General features: G+C 42.2%; 1 protein-coding gene across 1 annotated transcript in view; it reads right to left on the minus strand.

Annotated features, from left to right (window-relative positions):
* Positions 1–21,674, minus strand: part of ush2a (Usher syndrome 2A (autosomal recessive, mild)) — a 360,158-nt gene that overhangs the window by 290,352 nt on the left and 48,132 nt on the right. The window contains exons 12-14 of the mRNA XM_047364117.1: positions 20,631–20,855; positions 18,781–18,874; positions 3,323–3,518 (exon numbers count right to left, since the gene is read on the minus strand). Of these exons, the coding sequence (XP_047220073.1) occupies positions 3,323–3,518; positions 18,781–18,874; positions 20,631–20,855 (515 nt within the window). The remainder of the gene's footprint in view (positions 1–3,322; positions 3,519–18,780; positions 18,875–20,630; positions 20,856–21,674) is intronic.

Raw genomic sequence — 21,674 nt, forward strand, 5'->3', positions numbered from 1 at the left:
TCGGCCTGGCCTGGTTACGCGGCTGGTGCTTGTTTGTTTGTCGCATGAACAGGCGGGCTGGGTCTGATGGCGTTAGCCGGATGGTTGGGCAGGCTTGGCGGGTGGGGGGGATCGGGGCGGCGAGCTGGAAGGTGATGTGGAGGGGTTGCAGCATGTAGGTTGGGTGGAGGTTGTGTCCTCTTTTTGGATGTGGGGTCAGCGGCATTTGAATCAGCTGAGCAGTGAAGGTGGAGGTGAGCTGGTTGGTTTTTCTCCCTAGGCTGTCGTTGCAGTGGCTGATATGGTGTGTTTGTGTGGTCACGGGGGCATGATGAGGGCCGCCGGCCCCGGGTGCATGCTGCCGGCCAGGGACCTCTTGCTGGGTGAGTTTGTAAATGGTAAATGGACCGAACTTATATAGCGCTTTTCCAGTCATACAGACTGCTCAAAGCGCTTTACACTAGAGCCACATTCACCCAATTGCACTCACTAACGCTCACACATTCATACACCGATACACAGATCGGTAGGCTTGAGGTTAAGTGCCTTGCCCAGGGGCACATCGACCTATGGCAGGAGGACGCTGGAATCGAACCCACAACCTTCTGATTGCAAGACGACTACTCTTCCTACTGAGCCACAGTCGTCCCTTATTGGTGTGAGGTCAGGGGGTCTGTTGTGAGCATGCTTGGTGGTGTTCTGTTGCACTTGGGGTTGAGATTAGAATTCATTGGGGGATTGGGATTGTTTTATCCTGGGACGGCAATGGTTGGCGGGCTCGTTTGGACCAGGCAGACCCCTCTTTTGTATGTGGCCCTCTCTCCGGATAGGGACGGGGGTCGTTGGGGGCTGGGGTCTGGGCCAGGGTTGCTCGAGTTCGGACGATGCCTGCACTAGTCTGGGCTGCTGCGGTCTGCCTGTCTCCACCTCCGTAGGAAGGGGATCACCTACTGGGTCTGGGGGCCTGGTCCCCATTTGGGGCATCGGTACCTGGAGCTGGGAGTATAGGATATGTACTGGGAGTGTGAATGAGTGTACAACGTCCTTTTGTTGTCTGTCTTTACGTTGGGTGTGTGTATGTGAGTGTTTTTATGTGTACACATGTGGGTGGGAATGTGTGACTGTGTGTGCCTGTTTTTGTGTCAGGTTGAGTCTTAGGCTGCTCCCTGTCCTGGACCAGTTTAGGGACCCATTAAATGGGGTGCCTATTTCCTCCCCACCACATGCCCTGCCGGCGGCTGGTGTCTCTGACCACTGGTGTATTGATGGTTTTCGGCGTCCAGGGCAGGTTGCTTGGTGTGTGCCCACCCACTCCTGGTGGCTGCTTGCCAGGGCCTGGGCCCCCTGGCCATGTCAAGCCTCTGCTTGGGGAGTGATGGGTCTGCTTGGGTCTCATGTCTCTGGGTCCATGGCTGCAGCTCCCTGGGGATTCTAAACTGTGGCTGCTGGGTGGTTCCCCTGGCGCTTTCCTCTGGGGGTATGCGGTAGTCCTGGGTTTCCCGTGCTCTGGGAGGCCTTTAAATGTCTGTGGCTCAGATCTCCTCCGTGTCTGTCTCGGGTCCAGTGGGGCAGGTCTGCGGTTCCTCATACTCACTATTGCATATTTCTATGGAGAAATCCTATCTACACAAGCGTGCTCACACTTACACCCACAGGTGTTTAAATTCAGGTGTTAACAAATAGACAGATGTTCCATATTGGGCCGCAGTTACCACTAAATACATCTTGCATTCATTAGTACTGTGCACTTTTTGGTAACAATGCTGTTATATACGTTTCTCCAGGTGTAGAAGCTGTCTTCTAGGGTGTCATCTTATTTTCTCTTCACCCTTTTTTCTCTGCTCTATTTGTTTCTTCTCTTCCTTTTTCCTTTTTGCCCCACCTCTCTCTTTCTTGCTTCCTTTTTTTCCTTTTCATTTCCGTCTCCGTGTCCATTCCAATTGAAAAAACAGTTTCTAATAAAGTTAATAAATATCAAGCAGACCATTATACCATTAGCCATTTTTCTTGGCAGTCAGTAGCACTCAGGCAACAATTCTGAGTGCTACTCTGCTGGACAGGACACGGTTATAAAAGAAAAAAAAAAAAAAATACTGTGATGGCCTGCGGAAAAAGACTGTTCCTGAATTTGTTGGCCCTGGTTTTGATGGACCTGTACCGCCTTTTGGAGGGAAGCGGGTCAAACAGGTGAACTGCAGGGTGGGAGAGATCTCTTGTTGTTGAATCGATGAGATGTGTGGTCATCAGCGGCAGGAGTGTGTGTGCATCCTCTGGAGCCTCTTGCAATCAGAATTTGCACAGTTTGTGAGCCACACCGATGCAGCATGGTGGGATGCTCTCTTTAGCCAAGTGGTAAAGGTCACCAGCAGCTTCTCGCATATGTTATACCTTTAGAGAATTCTCAGATTGTGCAGACACTGCTGTCCCTTCCTTGATGATGCTGGAGGTGTTTGCTGCTCACATTAGGTCAGCAGAGACAATGCTGTGCAGGAATGTAAAAATCTCTCAATAGGTTCTCCATTTACAGGAGGGGAGGTGGCTCAGCTCTGTGTCTCCTAAAGTCAAGTATCATTTCCTTTTTCTTTGTGCTTTTCAGAAATAGATTATTAGCCAAACACCACAAAGACACATTCAGTACCTTGTTCTGGTAGGCAGTTTTATCTCCCCTATTTTTGTATCATCTGTAACCTTCACTATGTTGTTGCTAGTGTGTACTCTGTAGTTGATAGACTGTAGAGCGCTGGGCTCCCCTCTGGGGAGCCTGTGCTCAGTTTGAGCACTAGTAGAAAGGTTGAGTTAAAGTTTGATAGTCTGTTAGCAGTTGGTGAAAAGGTTGAGAATCTAGGAGCAGGTGAGTTTGGGAAGCCCCACATCAGATAATTTCCTAATATTTCTAATATGTTGGGAATGATCATGTTGAAGGCTAAGCTATAATCAATCAGCTATTATGGCCTCCCTTAACCTGTTTGTTCAATAGGCAAACTGATGGGGGTCGAGAGAAAGAGGAAAGCTGGCCTTCACGTGGTTTAGGACTAGCTATTCCAGGCATTTAGTGACAATGTGTGTGAGAAACAGTGTGGAAATCGTTCAGGCTGTCAGTGAATTGTGTTTGGAATTGCTGTATAATTAAAGCAGACTTCAAACAGGAATGAAAGCCTGTGTCAGGGAGAAGTGGAAGACTTCGGTGAAGATCTGTGACAGCTGATCAGGCCCAGAGCACCTTTCCAGAAACACCATCAGGTCCAGATGCTTTTATGAGGTTACCCTGCTGAACATCTGCTTTACATCCTGAAACTGTCAGTGGTTGTCAGTGTATCAATAACTTCTTCAAATAAGACAGCACCTGTAGTGTTGTGCATGCAGAGGTCACAGACTCCTCCTCCTCCTCGATAGTGCTCATCTGGATGCTCATCAGCTTGGACATCATAATGACAAGAGATGGCGTGGCCATAACACAGACAGAGTCGACAGTTCATAGGCTGGAGCTGATTACCTGACCTGAAGGGTTTATCATTGTAAAGTGGTGCACAATTCTCACACTGAAAAGCAAAACAAACAAAACAAAAAAGGTTTAGGTCAAATAGGAAGCATTAAGATGCATCAACTTGTAATTTTCAGATTTGTAAAAATCCCAGTAATTACATTACACATTTGAAATGAATGAATGAACTAATCATGGAAGTAGTTAATAATCTGAGGTCAGATTTCCTAGGCCTTACAAATAAGTGCATGCTGGAAACAAGGAGACAGGGCTAATCTAAAGCTAATCGATGAACACAAACATGGCCATCTTATTTTAATAATAATCACAGAAATCTTCCAACACTGCCAAAAACAATATATTTATTGATGATTACAAGTGAATGATTATTCACCCTCAGCTAAGCATATTTCTTCTATAAAACACAACAGGCCATTAGCAGGATGGCATCAAAATGTACAACACTACTGAAGAAATCAGCATCTCAGCTGTCTCAAAGTATTAGATTGAAAAAGATAATAGTATATTCTGAAATAGAATATTCTGAAATACTACACAGCACCTGTACTGGTTTCAACAGATTCTGTTTATATCGTTCCACATTTTCCATTGTGTTTTCTTAAACATATTCCCTTGTAATAATAAACATACTTAAAACATTTTGAACAAACATCTTATCAATTGAACACCACTAAGTTTTTGTAAAACACTGCTCTTCTGGTGAAAATAATAGCCATTTAAAAAATTTAAACCCACCATGGATTGGCCACTATGGTCTATGCAACCGCATAGACCATAGTGGCCACACTGCTAACCTAACATATGTTTGTAAGACGTTTTGATGCAACAGGCAACATGATAACACTGTTCACAGCGTTATAGTGTAGGAACAAAGAGAAAATTTAAAAAATCTAATTAACTTTGTTATCATGGTTCATTTTAGACTGGTAAAGTATCTACACAATCCTTACATACAAACTCCATGAAGAAAGACCTACACAAGTGGGTTAAAAACACTATTCTGCCCTCTCAAGAATCAGGAACTACAAATCTTTGTACATCACATGTTTTGCTGCTGAGAAAACTCTGCTCAGAAATTTGGTCTAGACACTTCTGTCTTATAGAACCTTGGACTGGTTTCCGACTCACCATTTGTTTAAAGATACTAGAATACAATTGTTTATACTTACTTGAATTCAATACTAGTTAAATATCCAGTTTTAAAGGTGTTTGAGCTTGGGTTTAAAACTCATCACAGCACCACGTTTGCAGTGTAAGGGATTTTTGATAATATCCTTTTAGCAATGGACTCTGGTGGTACTGTTCGTCAGGCGTATTTAACTTCAGTTTTAAGGGCCAAATAAATAAAAAAAAAATTGTTTGTTTGAGGGCCACAGGGAATAATTTATAAAAGGAAGAGGGAAAAAGACCAAACATGATTAAATAGTAAATAAATAAAACCACAGAAATCTGTTTTATCCTTATTACAAATTTTTTTGTCAACATTTTACATTTTAATACTTAGGCAAGTAGTTTAGGGTCACCCATGTAATGATTTTGGAGAGCCTTTGTTTGAAAACCTTTTTGCCCCTTCCATACATATATGCAGACTGGTAGATTTACAGTACATAAAAGCATTTTAACCTATTAAAAAACAATAACTTCACCTGTGGAAAACGAGTTCAATTTTGTTTTTATTCCACAGGGAATAAAAACAAAAATAAAACTAGAAATCAAATTGCATTAGTAGTATATTAAAACTATATTTTCAAAAGGACTAAATAGCACAAAAATGCAGAAGGGACACAAATTGCTCTATTTAGTTTGAAAGGCAGATGGGAGATTTAAATTTTAAAAAAAATCTCCCATTCCATCTATTGTCTCCCGCTTATCCGAGATCGGGTCGCGGGGACAATGGGTCCAAGAGAATCCCTCGACCCGTTCTCCAGCTTATTCTGGGGGATCCCAAGGTGTTCTCAGGCCAGACGGGATATATTGTGTCCCTCCAGCAAGTTCTGGAAGGACTATACATCATTTTCTCTTCACTTCATCCATTATTTTGTGGCTGCAATTAAAAGTAATGCAACAGGATAAAGAAACAAAAGGGGGCAGATTGCTCCCATCTGCTGGACTTGAGAGACAGCATTGTTCCTGCCTGTATTTAGTAAAGACTCAGAGTTTGTTGCACCACCCTTTTAGATATCCCCAGGGTCTATATAAACAGGCTAGTGGAGGGGAATTTAATATGAGACAGGTGGAAATGATAAGCATTTACACAATGAATTGTGTAAATTTTAATCTAAGAAGTACAATATATGTCAGTGGAAAACAGAATATTCACCATATTATCGTGAACCAGTACACACACACACAGCAATACAGCAAAGGGAACAGACATCTAATGAGGGGAGACTTGCAACACCTACCACTTTTATACAGTTCCACTTTTAATGTCAAAATAAACATACCATAGTATGTGTGGAGGGGCGGGAGAAAAGGGGGAAAATGCTATAGAAAATGCATTTTTTGTAGCAGAAAACAGCAGAGGCGACAAGCAGCAAGTACATGTCCTTTGATTTTGTTCAGCAGTCAGTACAAATTATGGTGGACAAGGGGGGCATCAAATGGCAGGATTAAAAATGTATTAAAAAACACAGGAGTTCCTCCCATGTGTGACAAGAGCAGACCTGCACTGGGCCTATTATGTATGACACACAGACGAGATGGTTTTCAGGAGGTAAAAAGGAGGAGGGGGAGCGGGTTGATGAAGACTGGGTGAAGGTGATACAATTTTGTATTTCAGATAGATAGAGAGAAAGAGAGAGAGAGAGAGAGAGAGAGGGGAAAGGAAGTAGGAAACATTGTTAAAAACAATGTGCAAATTAACAAAATAAGAAAAGACAGTAATTATTATAAAAATACAATGAAACAAGATAAATATAACCAGCAAAAATATTTTAAATCATTCTTCTGGCTCAAGATGTGCCAGTACCCGGAACAGGTACATAACTTTACACACTACCATAAAAGCTTACAAAAATATATTCAACAAAAACACAGTTACAAAAACAAATTATATGGACTTTTTCGTCTGTACATCTATAAATGGTCAACTCTATGACCACTTGCCCAATAGTTTGTTCCACCTTTTTCTGCCAAAGCAGGCCAGATTCGTTGAGGCATGGACTTAACTCGATACCTTTGACATCTGGCACCAAGATATTAGCAGATCCTTAAGTAATGTAAGTTGCAAGGTGGGGGATTTATGGATTCATTTTATTTATCAAGCACAGATGCTTGAGTGGACTGAGATCTGAGAAATTTGGAAGTTGGGTCAACACCTTGTTGTACTCCTCAGATCATTCCAGAACCATTTTTGCTTCGTGTCAAGGTTTATTATCCCATTACACATGACCACACCGATCAGGAAATACCATTGCAAGACCTAGGTATGACGTACGTCTCAATGAAACATCCACATGAGGTTGTTCAGCTTGGAAACAAGCATCACACTTCCTCTGCTGGACTAACTGACTGCATCTTGGACATGTGTTCATCTATGTGATGGAAAAAAAAAAACATGATTTGTCAGAGCAGGGAAGCTTCTTTCATTGTTCCCCAACCTAACTGGTATGAAGCCCCATAAGAATAAAAACGTGATGCACCGTGTATTCTGAAGTCTATCAAAAACATTACTTCAGCAATATGAGCTACCTAGGACCACATTTGACAGATACTGACCACTGTAGACCAGCAAACACCCCAAACAGCTGCAGTTTTGGAGATGCACTGACCTAGTCGTTTACACATCACAGCGTGTCAAACTCATTTAAATGTTTCTGCCTGCCTATTTTTCTGCTTCCAAAACCTCAATTTTGAGGGCAAAATGTTTACTTGATGGCTAATATAGCCCACCCACTAACAGATTCCATGATGAAGAAGTAATCATGGTTATTCACTTAACCTGTCAGTGGTCACGATGTTAGGCCTGACTGGTGTATATCTTGACAAAAACATGTTTCAATAAATCTTGTGATCTGGTTACACCTAACTGGTTATAAGCACTGCTGTGAAGCAGCATAGGATTCATAAATGATTAAATCTCCGCAAACCAACAAAAAAAACCACAGAAACCGAAATAAATGTATAAAGACCAACATCATTGACAGTACAGAAACATTATATATAATATGTATTAATATATTTGCATGTTCATGTTTGCGCTGTCCTTTTTCCTGCTCTTCCATCTGACATAATGTTTAAATGAAGAACATCTCCTGGCATACCTTCAATAATTTACTGTCTGCGAGTTTGATCATGCTTTTTTGCAATTTAGGAAATATGTCTTTACTTTTCTGGCTGTGGCTCTGTTTCTAACATGTTTTACACAACAATACTACTTCTTTCTGCCTTTCTAATCAACAAGCTCTCCCTATACCTCACTATTCAACTAATCTACTATAGCTGAGACCTGAAGCAAAGGAGTTTTCCTCTGAGTTTCTTTTGGTACCCTCCATCTTTGCAGCTTTCCGCCTTTTTCCTAACACACACCTTTCTGAAAAACAAATCATTCTGTAAATCTCTCCCATCTTTCCATATCTCCTCTGCTCATCCCCCTCCTGTCTGTCCCTCAAATGCTTATTCTCATAGTCACAGTGTCTATGTGAGCTGAAAATATTACCATACCAAATGAAAGACAGAGGTTTTCTCTTTCTTCTCTTTTCATACAACATTGCTTTACCTTCTCTCGCTCCATGCCTGCTAATTAGTCGAGGGACTGGTGTTTGGGAGTTAAAAGAAGAGCGTGCACGTTAATTCTACTCATACAAAAGGTTTTGATGGTGCTCCATCATCTACATGCTGCAACAGAGCAAAAAGGAGGACACATAAAGAAGACTGAATCTGTGCAGTTTTAATTCTGTTTTTCTGTCCCTCTTATTTGCACTTGGCCACTATAAGCTATATTAAGATTTAAACTGCATCGTTGTGTTAGTGCAAGTGCAGTTCTGTCATTGCTGAAATACAGTTCCACACACTCATTCCTAAATTTATAAGCATTTGTTTTCCTAGTTCATTTTATTGTGTGGGTACAGTGCAGTGAAAAGAAATGGCACAATGTCTTTTCTTTTGCTTTTTGTCACACTAAAATGTTTCAGATTCACAAACCTATTTTATTTCAGACAAAGATAACTAAACTAAATGTAAAATGCAGCTTCCAAATGATGATTTTATTTATTAAGGGAGATGCTATCCAACTTGACCCTATTTGAATAAGTAGCAGCCCCTGAAACAAACACCTGTTGTTGCCATCAATCATTTGCGATAAATATCACAGAGTCTTCGAGTACATTTGGCCCACTCGTCTTTGCAACTGTTGTTTATCAACACTGGGTGCTTTGAGTATGCCTGTTTAGGGTGAAGCCACAGCAGTTCAATCACATTTAAGTCAGAACTTTTACTAGGCCACCACAAAGGCTTTTTCTTAATGAGCTCTTCAGACTGGGAATTGCTTGGAGACTACAGATCATTGCCCTGTTGCATAACCCAAATACACTCAGGATTAATTAACTAAAGACATTTACCTTTAGGATTTGTTGGTAGGGAGCAGAATTTATGCTCCTATTAATTACAGCAAGTCATCCAGATCCTGAACCAGGAAAGCAGGCCCAGACCATCAAACTACCACCACCAAGTTTGACTGCCAGTATGAAGCTTTTTTTCTAAAAGGCTGTGTTATTCAAACAGGAGGCACACATTTCAAAAATGAGATACAGGTCTTTGTGTTCCTTTTGGTCAGCAGTAGTTTTGGCCTTGGAACTCGGGATGCCATTTCTGCCCAGTCTTTTTCTTACTGTCAAATCATGAACACCGACATTAACTCAGGCAAGTGAGGCCAGCAGTGGTTAAAATGTTGTTCTGCATACTTAGGTGACCTCCTGGATGAGTATTTGATGAATAATTATGGTAAGCCAGGCACTCCTGGGAATATTTCTCCACTGTTCCATGTTTTCTCCATTTGTGGATGATAGCTCTCACTGTGGTTTGCTGAAGTCTCAAAGCCTTAGAAATAGCTTTGTAACCCCTTCATGAGTGATATATGCGAATGAATTGGTTTCTCATCAATGTTTACATTGCTATAAATCAGTGCATGATGTGTTCCTTTTTGAGCCTACTTCATGCTGCTTCATGCAGGTTTTATGTTGGTGGTTTCCTGGATACGTCTGGCAGTACCTAGGGTTGGGTGTGGCTCATGAATCTGAACCCAACATTCAAAAAAATGCAGTCAATCAGTTATCTCATGATTTAACAAGGGGAGATTACTTTTTCACATAAGGCTAGGTTGATTTAAATAGTTTTTCCCTTAATAAATGAAATCCTTTGAAAAACAGATTTTGTATGTACTCTGGTTATCTTTTTTATTAACATTGTTTTATGCCCTGCGATTAAAAGAAAGCAAAAACAAAATCTGTAAGGGGAAAATATTTTTTCACAGCACTGTAAGCAATTTAGGTATGTACAGTCTGTTAATAAATTAAAACACACATTGTAATGAGACTAAGAACATTTAAGCAGGTTTAAAACATACTTATAGCTCTGTATTAATAATGTTTTTAGTGGTCTGATGCACTACTCTAATAATAATAATTAACAGAAATAAAGACTTGAAAACTTGGTGTGTAATTAATCTATATAATGTGTTTTACTTAGTGAACTGAAATACTGAATTTTACTTTTTTAATAATGTTTTAATTCATTGTATGGAATTTGCATTTAGTGATGCACATCTTTAATAAGAGAGCTGTCCATATTGTTCCTAGTACTGTAAAGACAGTATCTGAGTAGGTGTGTGTGTTTGTGTGAGTACGCGCGTGTGTGAATCAAAGTAGTTTGGACTGTGAACCAGTGGAAGGAATAACATCTTATTTTCACTCTGATTGTAGTGACAAAACCTGCTGAGTGAGGAGACTACTCTAATGGATATGTGGACATTCAGATGGCCTGTCATAAGCATCTGTGCATGTGTGTGTGAGTGTAAATCCACTGGGAACACTCATCTTATCCTAAATGCCATGACTAATTTCACGCTCTCGCAGCAAAGGTCATGGCACTGGCTTGTTTGTGTGTGTAAATGTTTGTGTGTACACATCTATTTCTTGTGTATCCACAGAAAAGTTAACCTGGTTAACCAGAGTGCAGGTGAAAATCTGCTGCTGATGTAGCCTTAAGCAACAGAGATTCTGGGCAACACCACTTTACGTCAATAGCTATCAGACTCAGCCTCACACAGATACAAACTCAAATAAACAGCTAGTATTCACTTTCAAAAAAGCAATACATGGACACTGGTAAAAACCTTGCTATTGTTCACTTAGTTCTTATCTTTTTTAAACCCCACTTTACTGAGTGACGTCTGTTGCAGAGATTTACGATAATGAACAAAAATGTACAGACCTCAAAATGCACACTGACACGCTCTTATGCACAGACCCACAAAAACAATTATATCACTGTTGGCAGTTCTGCAATAAAATCTGATGCAACTATCAAACACATGCCTTTAGAGTGCAGACAACAGGGAAACTTAAAAAAAGTTACCTTTACATTTTTTTTAAAACACCACTGAATGCTACATTTCTACACTTAGTAAAAAGATTACAATCAAAAAATTACATTTTATGAATAAGATAAAGTGAGTACTATCATGTAAAATTCATGATATGATATATCTTTCAGCCTTGACTGAATCCAGTGGTTGTAGCAAGATGCAGAGACAGAGTGACAGAATGAGAGATCAAGTATGACACCGAGTGCACATAAGAAAGAATCAAAAGACAGAGGGAGAAAGTGGGAGAGTGCGAGCGTACGTTTGTGCACATATGGGTTTCGGCGTGTGTGTGTGTGTGTGTGTGTGTGTGAGAGAGAGAGAGAGACACAGCCAGTTTAAGTGTGTGTCTTCTAAGGCCCCTGTTGATCATTTTGACACATGTCTGAGCATTTCTGTCACTTTTATGTCACTGTGGAAATTCTACAGATTAGTACAACATCCTTCATGGTGCTAGGCCAATCCAAATCAACAGAATGCATGCAATATTAAACGCTAATATTCCCCACAGCCTTTTATGCTCCAATATTACAAAGACAGAAGAAAGGTCTTGAATATTCGCTTGGAGGGAAAGCACGGAAAGGTTTAAAAGAAAACTGCACACAGGCACCAAAAGAAAAGAACTCCTTGTAGACAAATGCACATATTATTCACTGATGTGTTTCAAATAATCAAAGCTCCTACAGAGAATAGGCCACATAAAAAACATGTGCATATTGCTTATATCTGTTGCATCACCCAACTCAACAAAAGAAGTAATATACTAGGAAAAAAAGGAAAGAAGCTTGGGAGGGAGGAATAATCTGAGACTGATAAATATATGGAAGAGAGAAAAAAAGTCAACAGAAAAGAATTAGATACTTAGAAAGTGCCGACACAAAGAGTGGTACAGGGTGGGGGTTATGGATAACGGTTGAGTGAAATGAAGCAAAAGACAAACAGGGAAAAAGGGGCTGATTAGAGATGCATGCTGAGGGAATGTCATTGTTCTAGTCGATTTGAGACATTATTTAAACAGCGACTCAGGAGAGAACGACAGAGTATGAGACAGAGAGCGATCAGTAAAGAAAAGAGGATAAAGGCGGTGCAGGGACCTAGAGAGCATAGAGACAACTGTAGTCTATAAAACGATGAAAAAAAAAAAGTATGAAAGATTTTTTTATATATTAATACATAGGCACATGTCCATGTTTGGAAGCATTTTCTTTTTTTTCCGTTAGACTTTTAAAAATTTTAACAATGAATGAATGAAGAAGAGTATTTTTTTTAAATAAATAATCTGAGAAATTTTAACATGTTCTTAATGAAAATTGTAAAAGTAGTCACTTGTCTGGTTTGTCTGGATGTTCTCACGTTCAGTCCAAAGAAGATAATTTGGATCCAAATGTTATTATTTAGCAGAAAATAGCAGTTTGTTAGTGTTCAATTTTATTATGATATTATTGGTTTAAATAGAATAAAACAAAACTACAGTCTTGGTAAAAATTAGGTACCTTTTTTCAAAATCGTACTCGTACTCGTCGTCTTCCGCTTATCCGGGACTGGGTCGTGGGGGCAGCAGACTCAGCAGAGACGCCCAGACGTCCCTCTTTCCATACACCTCCTCCAGCTCCTCCAGGGGGAGCCCAAGGCGTTCCCAGGCCAGCCGAGAGACATAGTCCCTCCAGCGTGTCCTGGGCCGTCCCCTGGGCCTCCTCCCGGTGGGACGTGCCTGGAGCACCTCCCGAGGAAGGCGTCCAGGAGGCATCCGGTATAGATGCCTGAGCCACCTCAAATTGCTCCTCTCGATGTGGAGGAGCAGCGGCTCTACTCCGAGCCCCTCAACCTATCTCTAAGGGAGTGCCCGGCCACCCTACAGAGGAAGCTCATTTCAGCCGCTTGTATCCGGGATCTCATTCTTTCGGTCATGACCCAAAGTTCACGGCCATAGGTGAGGATAGGAACGTAGACCGACCGGTAAATTGAGAGCTTTGCTTTTCGGCTCAGCTCTCTCTTCACCATAACGGACCGGCACAGTGCCCCCATTGCTGTGGCAGCCGCACCGATCCGTCTGTCGATCTCCTGCTCCATTCTTCCCTCACTCGTGAACAAGACCCTGAGATATTTAAACTCCTCCACTTGAGGCAGGAACTCCCCTCCAACCTGAAGAGGACAAGCCACCTTTTTCCGGTCGAGTACCATGGCTTCGGACTTGGAGGAGCTGATCCTCATCCCAGCCGCTTCACACTGTAGTTGGAACACACCCTCCGGTCCCCCTTCTTATGAAGGGGGACCACCACCCCAGTCTGCCAGTCCAGAGGCACTGTCCCCGACCGCCACGCAATGTTGAAGAGGCGTGTCAACTATGACAGCCCTACAACATCCAGAGACTTGAGGTACTCAGGGCGGATCTCATCCACCCCCGAAGCCTTGCCACCGCGGAGCTTTTTAACCACCTCGGTGACTTCAGCCTGGGTGATGAAAGAGTCCAACCCCGAGTCCCCAGCCTCTGTTTCCACCACGGAATGCAGGATTGAGGAGATCCTTGAAGTACTCCTTCCACCGCCCGATAATGTCTTCAGTCGAGGTCAGCAGTCTCCCACCCCCACTATAAACAGTGTTGGCGAAACACTGCTTCCCCCTCCTGAGGCGCCGGACGGGTTGCCAGAATCGCTTCGAGGCCAACCGGTAGTCCTTCTCCATGGCCTCACCAAACTCCTCCCAGGCCCGAGTTTTTGCCTCTGCCACCGCCCGGGCTGCAGCACGCTTGGCCTCACGGTACCCGTCAGCCGCCTCAGGAGTCCCACAAGCCAACCACAGCCGATAGGACTCCTTCAGCTTGACAGCATTCCTTACTGCCGGTGTCCACCACCGGGTTCTGGGATTGCCGCCACGACAGGCACCGCAGACCTTACGGCCGCAGCTACGGGCAGCAGCATCGACAATAGATGCGGAGAACATGGTCCACTCAGACTCTATGTCTCCAACATCCCCCGGGATCTGGTCGAAGCTCTCCCGGAGGTGGGAGTTGAATACATCCCTGGCCGAGGACTCTGCCAGGCGTTCCCAGCAGACCCTCACTATGCGCTTGGGCCTGCCAGGTCTGTCTGGCTTTCTCCTCCTCCAGCGGATCCAACTCACCACCAGGTGGTGATCAGTGGACAGCTCAGCCCCTCTCTTCACCCGAGTGTCCAAAACATGCGGCCGAAGGTCTGATGATACGACAACAAAGTCGATCATCGACCTCCTGCCTAGGGTGTCCTGGTGCCAAGTGCACTGATGGACACCCTTATGTTTGAACATGGTGTTCGTTATGGACAATCCGTGACTAGCACAGAAGTCCAATAACAAAACAACACTCGGATTCAGATCGGGGAGGCCATTCCTCCCGATCACGCCTCTCCAGGTGTCACTGTCGTTTCCCACGTGGGCGTTGAAGTCCCCCAGCAGAATAATGGAGTCCCCAGGAGGGGCACTATCCAGCACCCCCAACAGGGACGCCAAGAAGGCCGGGTACTCTGCACTACCACTCGGCCCGTAGGCTGAAATGATAGTCAGAGACCTCTCCCCAACCCGAAGGCGCAGGGATACGACCCTCTCATCCACTGGGGTAAACCCCAACACGAGACGGCTGAGCTGGGGGGCAACAAGCAAACCCACACCAGCCCGCCGCCTCTCCCCGTGGGCCACTCCAGAGTAGAAGAGAGTCCAACCCCTCTCAAGGAGATGGGTTCCAGAGCCCACGCTATGCGTGGAGGCGAGCCCGACTATTTCTAGTCGATATCTCTCGACTTCCCGCACAAGCTCAGGCTCCTTCCCCCCCAGCGAGGTGACATTCCACGTCCCTAGAGCCAGCCTAAGCATCCGGGGATCTGGCCGCTGAGATCTCCACCTTCGTCCGCCACCCAATCCTCTTTGCACCGGTCCCTCATGGTTCCCCTTGCAGGTGGTGGGCCCACTGGGGGATGGCCTCGCGTCTCTCGTTCGGGCTTGGCCCGGCCGGGTCCCGCGAGGAGCAACCCGGCCACCAGGCGCTCTCCGACGAGTCCCGACCCCAGGCCTGGCTCCAGGGTGGGACCCCGGCTCCGCCGTACCGGGCGACGTCACGTGCCTCGATATTTTGTTCCTCATGAGGGATTCTTGAACCACTCTTTGTCTGACCCATCACCTAGAGCCTGTTTATCATGGGAGACCCTACCAGGGGCATTTAGGCCCCAGACAACATAGCCTCTAGGATCATTTGACCACTCAAACCCCTCCACCACGTTAAGGTGGCGGTTCAAGGAGATTTTTCAAAATCTAGGATGTTAAATATCAGAAAATACGACAACTGATTTGTTCTTTTCCTTGTTCTAAAATTCTTTAAATCAAACTTCAAAAATACAAAAACCCACAACTATTCAACATTGTCATTAAATATAAAAAACACAACCAAAATAGAAAGGCCATGTGTGAAAAGCTTAATTGATGAATTACATGAATTAATTAATCAATTAAGGAAGTTTCCATGTCCGTCAAAGCAGTCATGAGAAAAACTATGCACATGCATATGCTTGTGGGACTTAAGTCAGGGGATGCTAATATCCATCCCATGCATCCCTGCTTCTTCCCTACAGGGTTGCTGGGGAGCTGGTGCCTATCTTGAGTGGTCTACAGGCGAGAGGCAGGGTACACCTTGGACAGAACAACCAGTCCATCGCAGAGCAACACAGAGACACACAGGGCAAACAGCCATGCACACACCCATTCACACCTAAGAGCAATTGAGAGAGATCAATTAACCTAACAGTCATGTTTTTGGACTGTGCGAGGAAGCTGGAGAACCTAGAGAGAACCCATGCATGTATGGGGAGAACATGCAAACTCCATGAGAAGAAATTGTTGCTGCCCATCAATCTAGTTAGTTTTATTAGGCTACTTCCAAACTATTTATAGTAGGGATTCACCGATATGTAAATCTTGGCCGATATTAATATCTGACAACGTTGCTGTTACGACCGATAACTGCTATTCACAAAAACTATCGGCTATAAAGACGGCAACAAGATGGAAATAAAAAATGATTTCTTTTAAATTGCCCCAGTTTTACTTATAAGGCCAATACCAATATGTTAAAAGAAATCACTAACATTGGCTGATACAGCTTTTTATGCAGACATATCGTGTATCCCTAATTTGTAGTCCTTCATTTAGGATAACATTTAGGATACCTGTCAGTCTTTGCAGCAGTGGGTGTCCTGGGAACTTCACATGAATTTAAGACTGTGTAATACTCTAAGAAACTGCAATTAAAACTTCAAAATCCATTAGCATCTACAGTTTTGAACAGATGTCCATTTTAGGAAACATCCCTTGCCATTCAACCCCAAATGCCTTTGATGGGATTTAGGTCAATGGGAACAAGTAGAACAATCCAAAGAGGGATGATATTCTTCTGGAACAAGTCCTTTGTTAGATGAGTGTAATAAACTATAGCATTGTTCTGTTGAAAACCAAGCCAGATAAGGCTTTGTTGTTCTTTTTGATGGAAAAGGCTTTTCAGATCATGATGGAAGCTCTGCCAATGTGCTTAGTAGAAAACATCTCCAGTGGAATCTTCTGGTTGTGCCTATAAGATTGGAAGCCATCAGGACTGTCCATATTCATTTTCTTCTGGTCAGGTAAGAAAACTGTCTTCCACCTTTCAATGTTCTGTCTTTGGTGCTTCCTTCCAAGATTTAACCAGCCAGGATTGTGGTATGGCAGAAGACATGGCTTTTTAAGATTTTATGTTTGTTGTTATTTAAGCCATTGTCTACCAGTTGCATTATTGAGGTTAATGGGTTGCCTGTATTTTCACTGACAGCCCATCCGATCCTCCTGTTCAGTGTACTTTTAACAAAAAATAACACGTTAAACAGTTAAAACAATTTTTAGCAAATAAATAATAATATGTTCTGGAAGAAATGTAAGAAACACATTTTACATTTAAAAAACTTTATTTTTGTTCAAGTATGCATGCATGCATGCATGTATGCATGTATGTATGTATGTATGTATGTATGCATGCATGCATTTGAGATACAGCTGATTTAGTAGGTTTTCCCACTTGCAAAGCAAGTGTTTAATTTTTATCATACTCTTCAACTGTGAGTGACAGAATCCAAAACAAAAATTCAGAAAATCACATTGTGTTATTTTTAGGTAAATAATTTACATTTTATTGCATGACATAAGTATTTGATCACCTAACAACCAGTGAGATCCCAGCTCTCACAGGCATGTTAGCTCTTCTTCAAGAAGGCCTCCTGTTCTCCACTCATTACCTGTATTAACTGCACCTGTTTGAACTCGTTATCTGTACAAAAGACCCCTGTCCACAGATCAAACAAACTCCAACTCTCCACAATGGCCAAGACCAGAGAGCTGTGTAAAGACATCAGGGATAAAATAGCAGACCTGCACAAGGCTGGGATGGGCTACAGGAAAATAGCCAGGTAGCTTGATGAGAAGGAGCAATTAAAAGAAAATGGGAGAAGTTCAAGATGATGGTCTCCCTCGGTCTGAGGCTCCATGCAATATCTCACCTTGTGGGGCATCAGTGATCATGAGGAAGGTGAGGGATCAGCCCAGAACTACACAGCAGGACGTAGTCAATGATCTGAAGAGAGCTTGGACCACAGTTTCAAAGAAGACCATTAGTAACACACTAGACCGTCATGGATTAAAATCCTGCAGCGCACACAAGGTCCCCCTGCTCAAGCCAGCGCATGTCCAGGCCCGTCTGAAGTTTGCCAACAACCTTCTTCCCTCAGTAAAGGCATTGAAGATGGGTCGTTGCTGGCTCTTCCAGAATGACAACGACCTGAAGCACACAGCCAGGGCAATTAAGAAGTGGCTCTGTAAGAAGCATCTCAAGGTCATGGAGTGGCCTAGCCAGTCTCCAGACCTGAACCCAATCGAAAATCTTTGGAGGGAGCTGAAAGTCTGTGTTGACCAGTGATGGCACTGAAACCTGAAGGATCCGGAGAAGATCTGTATGGAGGAGTGGTCCATAATCCCAGCTACAGTGTCAAGTAGTACAGGAAACGTCTGATATCTGTAATTGCAAACAAAGGTTTCTGTACCAAATATTAAGTTTTGTTTTCCTGGTGCATCAAATACTTCTGTCATGAAATAAAATGCAAATTAAATACCTAAAAATTACACAATGTGATTTTCTGGAGTTTTGTTTTAGATTCCGTCACTCACAGTTAAAGAGTAGCTATGATAGAAATTAAAGACTTATACATGCTTTGCAAGTGAGAAACCTGCAAAATCAGCAGTGTATCAAATACTTGTTCTCCCCACTTTATTTAGGCATGTATGGATGCATGTATGTATGTTGTTGTAATTCATTCGAAAGCCCCTTGACATTAAAAAGGAAAGTGCTTAATTAAGACCATGAGAAGATTTTGACCAAAGAGAATTTCTCTCTCCAACCCTCCTCTCTCTTTCTCTTTGAGCATCACCAGCATCACCATCTATACATTTACATGCTTGAAGATATGTGATGTATACCTGGATAAAATTCAGCCATTTATAATTGCATCTGAAACTCCGCTGTTAAAGCAAACAAGCTTTGTGCATCTGTCTTTAAATCAGTGGGACTTGTTAATATGAACTTTTATATGTTTGCCACAATTTGTTGTGTAAAACAATGTCACAGTGGCTGTGAGATCTGCTCCATCTGTGTGGTTATGAGACATTTGTTACTCACATTATTTCCAACTGTGTGGCTCGCAGGTAGACACATACAGCGGTACGGGGTCATACTGGTGTCACACTGGTCTGCATGGCCGTGACACTCACATCTGTTCAGGTGACATAAACGATATGGTGTGAAAATACCAATTATACCAAATACAGAGAAACAACTTAAAGTTTTGTTACAGAGGTTTAGAATACATTTCAAATTAAAAAAACAAAGAAAATTGGATAAATGCTCTCCCTTCCTTAAAATGTCTGTTCTAATTTCCTCCATCTTTAAAACATGAGTAGTTGCAATGAAAAGAGGTCATTCCACAATATTAAATATCACTTCAAGTATTATCAGTGTAACATAGGAGGTAACAGACCTCTCATAAAAACACATGCAATTACACACACACACACACACACACTCTTGTTTTGCTATGTGTAGTGAGGACCATCTGTTGACTCCCATTGACAATAACCCTAAACCTAACCATTACCAGTGCATGCCTAACCCTAACCTTAACCTAAACTCAATTCACACCTTAGTCCTAAACCTAACCGTTAGCAAAATAGGTCGTGAGGACCAGCAAAATGTCCTCACTTTGGTACAAATGGTCCTCAATTTGATGGTGAAATCGGGAAAATGGTTCTCACTGTGATACCAAGACAGGAACACACACACACACACACACACACACACACACTAATTTTATTATTCTTTCAGATATTCAGTAGCTTTATTTCTTTGTCTTCCCACAGCAATTTTTTTAATAAATTGTTTGGCCACTTGTTCATGATGTCATAGGAACAAAATACAAAGTACAAAATATTTGCTTTCAAAGTAATCAAATAAATGGTTTTATCTATGCATCGTCTATATCTGCTTATCCATACAGGGAGGCACAGGGGGCTGGTGCCTATCTACAGTGGTCACTGGGTGAGAGGTAGGATACACCCTGGACAGGTTCACAGTCCATCACAGGGCAACACAGCGAAACACACGACAAATAACCATGTAAACAGACACTCACCCCTAAAGGCTCCCACATATATAAACATACATATCAGTTAATATCACCTATCTTCCATAACAGAAATGTTAATATCTATTATCAATATCAATAACAAATTCTGATATCTTTGCTTCCATAATAAAAGTCTCTCTCTCCTCCTACATTTATGTTTACACGCTTTATAAAGAATCAAGAAAAAATGGCAGAAAAATAAAACAGAAATAAATCACATGGATGGATGAAGATCGCACAGATGAGGTTTCAGCGGCATTAAATCTGTGTTTCTCCTACTTCACTGTAACAAGCTACTAATTAAAACAGCTTAGAGGGAGGGAGAAGGAGAGAAAGAGAGATGATTGCCTCCTGCATAATCCTATAATTACCACAGTCATAAAAGAGAGTCACTATGTCAGTCACAATGTCAGTCTAATGAAAAGATGTGTTCACAATTACTCTCAAAAAGCTCTGCTGAAACCCAACAGTCTGTGTGGAATAATTTTTCTCAACTGTGCTCACTCAGTTCTTACAAATCGGTACTGAGGAGACACTCCAATATTTCATTTAACCAATTATGACACTTAGAGTTGCTTTGGTAGGAGAAGAATTACTGTTAAATACGAAGTGTGCAGCTTATGATAATTTGTCTAAAAATATTTTTATTAATTTTCTTTCAAACAAGCCTATCAAAAATATCATACAAAATAAATACCTTGTTTATATTTGAGGTTTGTCAAGTCCAAAATCTGTCTGGTCTCTAATAGATCTACATATCAAAAGCTTCACCTTAACTGCAACTTGACTAATTTCAACAACATAGAAAGACAAACAATATATTTCAGAAGAAATGTCAAGTTTTTACCTGCCACTGATTGTGATCTCACTAATGACAAAGTGTCTGTGTTGCTGGTTGACCCCGACTGCTCCAGTGTGGTATTGCCCTTTTATATGTATTCTGACCTGTGCAGCTTGTACCATCTCTTGCAGGGCTGGAGTTTTGTAGAAGTCATTATATCCTGGTCTCAAATGTGGCTGTGTGGTCAGCAGACTGAAGGTGATGTTACCTCCTAAGAGTGGCACATCACTGCTACACAGAGGAAAATTACAATTTACAAACAGAACAAAATATATATTTTAATAGATCACAGTATTGAAACCCAAGTTGAATTTACAGATGCACTGTTCAGGCTTTTCCTGACCGATACCAACTTCAATTTTGTTTCCCCAGGTCAAACCGGCTGAGTCCATTTTTATATTGATTCTGAACTCTGGTCAACTGATTATTGCTTCTCAAATTTTATTTGTATTTTCTACATCCTTATATTTTGTTGCACAAAAATGCAGCAGCAGGTCAGCTGTGGTGAAAGACACTGAAACCATATATGCAATGATGCTAAGTAGGGCTGGAGTAATCAACAAGGTTGTGTTTTGTAGGAAGCTGTGGACAGTATGAGCTACAAGGGTTGGACAATGAAACTGAAACACTTGGTTTAGACCACAATAATTTATTAGTATGGTGTAGGGCCTCCTTTTGCGGCCAATACAGCGTCAATTCATCTTGGGAATGACATATACAAGTCCAGCACAGTGGTCAGAGGGATTTTAAGCCATTCTTCTTGCAGGATAGTGGCCAGGTCATTACGTGATACTGGTGGAGGAAAATGTTTCCTGACTCGCTCCTCCAAAACACCCCCAAGTGGCTGAATAATATTTAGATCTGGTGACTGTGCAGGCCATGGGAGATGTTCAACTTCACTTTCATGTTTATCAAACCAATCTTTCACCAGTCTTGCTGTGTGTTTTGGTGCATTGTCATCCTGATACATGGCACCGCCTTCAGGATACAATGTTTGAACCATTGGATGCACATGGTCCTCAAGAATGGTTCGGTAGTCCTTGGCAGTGA

Source organism: Girardinichthys multiradiatus, chromosome 4 (genome assembly GCF_021462225.1).
Source record: "Girardinichthys multiradiatus isolate DD_20200921_A chromosome 4, DD_fGirMul_XY1, whole genome shotgun sequence".
NCBI classification, from domain to species: domain Eukaryota; kingdom Metazoa; phylum Chordata; class Actinopteri; order Cyprinodontiformes; family Goodeidae; genus Girardinichthys; species Girardinichthys multiradiatus.